The sequence below is a fragment of the Equus asinus genome, chromosome 2 (genome assembly GCF_041296235.1).
Source record: "Equus asinus isolate D_3611 breed Donkey chromosome 2, EquAss-T2T_v2, whole genome shotgun sequence".
Classification (NCBI taxonomy): Eukaryota; Metazoa; Chordata; class Mammalia; order Perissodactyla; family Equidae; genus Equus; species Equus asinus.
This window is the reverse complement of record NC_091791.1, coordinates 187,568,071-187,574,823: the sequence shown is the minus strand read 5'-3', so window position 1 is coordinate 187,574,823 and position 6,753 is coordinate 187,568,071. Positions and strand designations below refer to the sequence as shown.

General features: G+C 38.9%; 1 protein-coding gene across 1 annotated transcript; it reads left to right on the top strand.

Moving 5' to 3' along the window:
* Positions 1 to 1,541: 1,541 nt before the first annotated feature.
* FSCB (fibrous sheath CABYR binding protein) lies at positions 1,542 to 3,530 on the top strand. Its single transcript, XM_014835799.3, has one exon. The coding sequence runs from the start codon at positions 1,557 to 1,559 to the stop codon at positions 3,528 to 3,530; it is 1,974 nt and encodes a 657-aa protein (XP_014691285.3). The 5' UTR covers positions 1,542 to 1,556.
* Positions 3,531 to 6,753: the final 3,223 nt, after the last annotated feature.

Below are 6,753 nucleotides of genomic sequence, written 5' to 3'. Positions count from 1 at the left end.
CAGTGTAGCAGAACAGAAAAAAATGAGAGCCGAGCAAGTTGAGAGGTAGGACAAGTAGCATGGTTTCTCATCACATTCCTCCAATTACACTCGACAAATATTCGCTGATGTCTGCCAAGAGACAGAGGCTGTTTTAGGGGCTAGGTCAAAGAATGTGGAAAGTGCTCATTTATTTTGCTAAGATGACCTAGCCACAATTATGACTAATGCATGTCAAACAAGGGGAATTAGTCAATGATATTTTTATATCTCCTAGGGGCAAAACAGCATAAAGAAATTTAAAAATATTTCCAGGTTAATGAAGTCATAATGATTGTTCAGATATATTTACCACTTTATCTTTTGTGACTACCTTTTTAAAGTCTATTTTCTCCTCTTTAGCTTTCCTTAGACTAAAGGAACATGTTTTTGCACATCTTTTGACCAATCTCCATCTTTCCAGTAAAATTTTTGTCTAATGTCTAAGTTAAAGTTTTATTTATATTCCAAATCATAATGCCAGTTACAATTTGCTTAACTGGAGTTCTTCTTTTTCAGAGCTTCAATTTAAAGTTTTTATCCTCATTGGGGACTTCCTTTCCACGTGGTTATTCAACAGAGGATATAGTGACTGTCAAATAATGCATTTTATTTCACTTGACATATATTTAGGCTCAACATCCTGTATTTGGCAGACTTTAGATCGAGCTATTTTCTGAAAAAGTTGAAAAGAAAAATATTTCAAGATGTTTGAGAAGGCATAAATGCTACCTATTTATGTATATATTTGGATAGTAGGCTCTTGTGGTTACTGAATGCTAAACACATAGGAAAAGAGCTTACATGGATGTGGACATCAGAACTCAGTTTTCAAACAATATTAACCTTCTTTCAAATAAAATAAACATAGATTGATAGAACTTTGTCACATATGTTATCAGTCATTTTCTCCAACAACTGAAAACAGGCTGCAGCATTCTGTGTTTTGCACACTATCAAAGATAGTAGGATGAAAAGAACAGAATCGAGAGTTCAAAAGTGTCAGCTTCAACTATTAGAGAGTAGCATTTCTGGAACTTACTTGATGTTTTTTTGACAGATAAATGTTTTTATCAACTTGAATGATTCAAATAGTAGATTTTCTCACTTGCAGCCATTGTCCATGAGTATTTAATATGTTCAAAAGTGCTGGGAATACCACCAATGGAACCTTGTAAGGAGAATTGGCTGTGATGTCATAGACCCTTGAAGGAAACTTCTAGAAGTGAGATTTAGTCATACCAGAGATTAAATAAGAAAGATGCTTACTGATTAAGGTGGGGTCCAACAAGAGTGTAGTACAGAATGCAATAATACATGAATTACTTTTCTCTGAGGGAGCTCAACAGAACAACACTTAATGAAGAAAGGCAAAGGCTTACCCATCTGGTACATTTGTGAATTCTTAATGATTAACTACTTGAAGATTAATAATTTGAAATTCACCAGTCTTAGAAATGGAAGAAAGTGATGAACCTGATCAGCCTATCTCATCAGGGAGGCAAGAAATTCGAAAGAGAAGACGACCCAGCCAGCCAATGGTAGACAAAGCCCAGCAGACTGAAGAGCCAGAGAAAAAGAAGCACTCGCCCATGCCACAATCATCTGGCCCCAAAGCGACCCTTAGTATTGGTAATATTCATGGAAGCAAAGTCAACTATGAGTCTCTCAGAGTATCTTCTCAACTTCAGCAAACTTGGGTGAAGAGAAAGCGTGTACAGGATATGACTGACAAATCTCTGCAGACAGACCCTATTGCAGAAGAGAAAAAAGAAGAAATCAAGTCAGTTGGTGAAACAGTGATACCTGATGAAAAGCCAGCTGCTGTTGGAGAGGCAGCCCCTGAATTTCCAGAGAGTGTTCATGAAGTGGAAATTTCACCAAGCAGACCCGCAGTTCAACTCAAAATTGACAGATCTCAGCAGACCAGTTGTACTGGAGATTGGACAATGATGAACATTCCTCAAAGAGAAAAAGTGGACAAGGAACAGCAGACATACTTTAGTGAATCAGAAATAGTGGTTATTTGCAGACCAGGTAGTTCTTTTCCAAATTCAAAGCAAGATGAGCAGACACCTAAATCCTCAGGGAAGGTTTTTGCGGGTGAACATCCTGAATTTCAACCCACAACGTGTAGCAGTGAAGAAATTAGGCAGAAAAGTATCAGCAGATCTTCATTTAGTCAACAAAACATAAAAAGTACTCCAGTACTTTTAGAAGATGAGCAAGACGTTCTAGTTGAAGTACAGCCTCCCACTGCAGAAGAGATCTCTCCTGAAGTGCAACCTCCACCGGCAGAGGAGATCACTGCAGAAGAGACCCCGGCTGACCTTCAGCCTCCACCAGCCGAGGAGGCCCCTACAGAACAGGCTCTTTCAGACGAGCCTTATGCTGAAGTTCAACCTCCAACAGCTGAAGAGGCTCCTGTTGAAATACAGCCTTCCCCAGCTGAGGAGGCTCCTACACAGGAGGCCCCAGAACTTCAGCTTCCACCGGCTGTGGAGGCCCCTGCAGAAGAGGTCCTAGAGGAACTTCAGCCTCTACCAGCTGAGGAGGCTCCTGCAGAGGAGGCCACTGCTGAACTTCAGCCTCCCCTAGTTGAGGAGACCACTGCAGAAGAGGTCCCTGCCAAAGTTCAGCCTCCAGCTACTGAGGAGGTCCTTGCAGAAGAGCCCCTAGCTGAACTGCAGCCTCCACCAGTTGAGAAGTCCCCTGCAGAAGAGGCCCCAGCTGAAGACCAGTCTCCACCAGCTGAGGAGCCTCCTATAGAAGAGGCCTCAGCTGAAGATCAGTCTCCACCAACTGAGGAGCCTCCTATGGAAGAGGCCCCAGCTGAAGATCAGTCTCCACCAACTGAGGAGCCTCCTATGGAAGAGGCCCCAGCTGAAGATCAGTCTCCACCAACTCAGGAGCCTCCTATGGAAGAGGCCCCAGCTGAAGATCAGTCTCCACCAGCTGAGGAGGCTCCTATAGGAGAGGCCTCAGCTGAAGATCAGTCTCCACCAGCTGAGGGGCCTCCTATAGAAGAGGCCCCAGCTGAAGTTCAGTCTCCACCAACTGAGGTGGCTCCTATAGAAGAGGCCCCAGCTGAAGTTCAGTCTCCACCAGCTGAGGAAGTCCCTGCAGAAGAGGCCCCTGCTGAACTTCAGCCTCCACCAACTGAAGAAACTACTTCAGAAATGGTCCCTGTGGACAGACAGCCTCCGCCAGCTGAAGAGCCCAATTCTATCTCACAAATCTCTATAAAAGATACCCCTGCTGAAGTTCAGCCTCCACCATCTCAACAAACCCCTACAGCTGAGGCTCTGGTAGACAATGTGTCTACTGAATATCAGTCTCCCGAGACAACAGATGTCTCAGTGGTAAAATTAGGATCAGTGCTTTTGAAAGATGAGCCAAAGTATGAAGAGCCTTTACAACTGGATCCTGTTCCTGAAGATTTGTCTACTAACGTGAAAGGACAGGTTTCTACTATTGAAATAGATGGTGTCATCCAGATACAAGTGAAATAGGGGCTCCTCCTCTGCCGTAGTCAGGAGGTCTGGAAGAGCATACTTCAGAAAAGGGTGGGCATTTGGAAGCAGCATTGTGAACAGGCAAATGAAAGGAGCCCCCAAGAAGTGGACTGCAGGTTGGAAAATGAACAATAAAAACTAGTGGTTTAAAATACTTGTGGTGTTTCAATCAAACCTAGAGTGTATAAAATGCCTATTTTGAAATGAAGTAAGTTTATGATTGAAATAATTACTTAAAATATCCTTTCTAGACCCAATCCTGTTGACAAGGATAAAGCTATAGGTAGCTTCTAGTGGAAAAGGCATTTTATTTTCTACAGTTCTTTCACCTACTTTAAATTCTTTGAGTTTTAGTCACAAATCTAAAGTTTTGTAGTGATTTCTTTCTCATTATAATTCATCATCTCTCTTATTGTCTTTCCACTTGACTCCTTCTGAGACAAGCATTTCTTCCCTGTTTTCATTCTTCTTGTGTGTTTTATATTTCAATGTCTGAATAGGGAAATTTATTTCCTTTGTAAAAATATTCGTTTCAATATAGATAATCATGGACGATGTATTAAAAAAGGTGAGGGAACATAAAGAAAAATATCCTTAGATGGCCATGAGGGCATATTCCCATTTAGTTTTTATTTCATTTCAACTTAGAATGCGATGAGTTCTTTGGAAGCATCGCTCTGAACTTGTGATGAAGGGAAACTTAGAATAAAGTTGAGTTACTATGTTATAAGCTATCATCATTTTTAAAGAGTAATTATGGATTATTCTAGGATGCCTGTTATTAAAGGACATCTCGATTTCTATGATTATGGTAACTTTTGGGAAAATATTTTGTCTAGCTGCAATTCAGTTGCAATGTGCTGAAATGGTGAGATTATTCTCTTAAAGAATTGTTTGGTTAGTGTATTTCTCTGTTTAGTGAAAACTCTATATTAGTAATTCCAAACCTGGTTAAGCTTTGATGCCCTATAATCATTAGATTTTTCTCGTGTCCTTCATTACCTCGGTAACCAAGAGCCTGTGATATTTTTAAGTGAGTTTTTCAGAATTTTATAGAAAATTTTGTAAGTGCATTCTTTTTTCATATGTGCCAGATTTGATGTTGAGAAACATTACTCTGGACTTCTCAAATGAGGGTTGCTCTTTTGATATTTCCAAGTCCTTTTTATTTTATGTTTTTTGAGCTACTTAAAATCAAGTTAAACTTCTTTCTATAAATTTGAAGAGGTTTTTTTTTTTTTCTTTTTTCTATTTTCTGTTGTGGCTTCTTTTCTTTTTTTCAAAAAAATTTTGAGATTTGCTTTTCTCCCCAGCTTTATTGAGATATACTTGACATATAACATCGTGTAGGTTTAAGGTGTACAATGTGATGATCTGATGTGCATAATATTGCAAATTGATTACCAAAATAAGGTTTGTTAACATATCCATCACCTCGCATAATAACAAGTTTTTTTTTTTTTTTTGGTGATGAGACAATTTAAGATCTACTCACTTAGCAACTTTCAAGTATATAGTACAGCATTGTTAACTATACTTGCTATTCTGTACATTAAATCTCCAAAATTTATTCAACTTATGACTGGAGGCTGTACCCTTTAACATCTCCCATTTCCTCTACCCCCTGACCCCTAGCAACCACTATTCTACTCTCTGTTTCTATGAGTTTGTAGATTTCACATATAAATGATATCATACAATATTTACCTTTCTTTGTCTGACTTATTTCACCTAGCATAATGCCCTCAAAGTCCATCCATGTTGTCACAAATGGCAAGATTCCCTTCTTTTTTATGGCTGAATAATATTCTGTTGTGCACGTGTATACCACATCTTCTTTATCCATTCATCCATTAATGGACACTTAGTTTATTTCCATTCCTTGGCTATTCTGAATAATGCTGTAATGAAAATGGGAGTACAGATATCTCTTTGAGATAATTTCACTTCCTTTGGATATGTACCCAGAAGAAGGATTGCTGGATCATATGGCAGTGCCACTGTTAATTTCTTGAGGAATCTCCGCACAATTTTCATAATGGCTGTATCAGTCTACATTCCCAACAACAGTGTGAAAGAATTCCATTTTCTCCACACCATCTCCAGCATTTGTTATTGCTTGTCTTTTTGATAGCAAACATCATAATATGTGTGAAGTAGTATCTCATTGCGGTTTTGATTTGATTTCCCTGATGATTAGTGATGTCAAGCACCTTTTCATGTACCTGTTGGCCATTTACATGTCTTCTTTGGAAAAATGTCTATTCAGCTCCCTTTTGCTCATTTTAATTGGCTTATTTGTTTTTTTGCTATTGAGTTGTATGAGTTCCTTGTATATTTTGGATATTAACTTGTCTCAGATATGTGGTTTGCAAATATTTTCTCCCACTCCGTAGGTTACGTTTTCATTTTGTTGATAGTTTCTTTTGCCATGCAGAAGCTTTTTAATTTGATGCAGTCTCACTTTTTTATTTTAATTTTTTTTGAGGAAGTTTAGCCCTGAGCTAACATCTGCTGCCAATCCTCCACTTTTTGCTGAGGAAGACTGGCCCTGAGCTAACATCTGAGCCCATCTTCTACTTTTTATATGTGGGATGCTTGCCACAGCGTGGCTTGACAGTGTGTAGGTCTGCACCCAGGATCCTAACCAGCGAACCCCAGGCCACTGAAGCAGAATGTGCGAACTTAACCACTGCACAACCAGGCTGGCCCCTCACTTGTTTATTTTTTATTGTTATTGTTGTCTTTGCTTTTGGTGTCAAATCAGAAAAACTCATTGCCAAGACCAATGTCAAGGGACTTACTGCCTGTGTTTTCTTCTAGGAGTTTTATGGTTTCAGGTCTTATGTTCAAGTCTTTAACCTACTTTGAGTTTATTTTTGTGTATGGTGTAAGATAAGGGCCCAATTTCTTTCTTTTACATGTGGTTATCCAATTTTCTCAACATCGTTTATTGAATAGACTGTCTTTTCCCCATTGTGTATTCTTGGTACCTTTGTTGGAAATTAATTGACCATATATGCAAAAATTTATTTATAGGCTCTCTATTCTATTGACCTATGTCTCTGTTTTAATACCACTAACATACTGTTTTGATTATTATAGCTTTGTAATATAGTTTGAAATCAGGAAGTATGATGCCTTTATTCTTTCTCAAGATTGCTTTGGCTATTTGGGGTCTTTTGTGGTTCTGTATGAATTTTAGGGTTGTTTTTTCTAT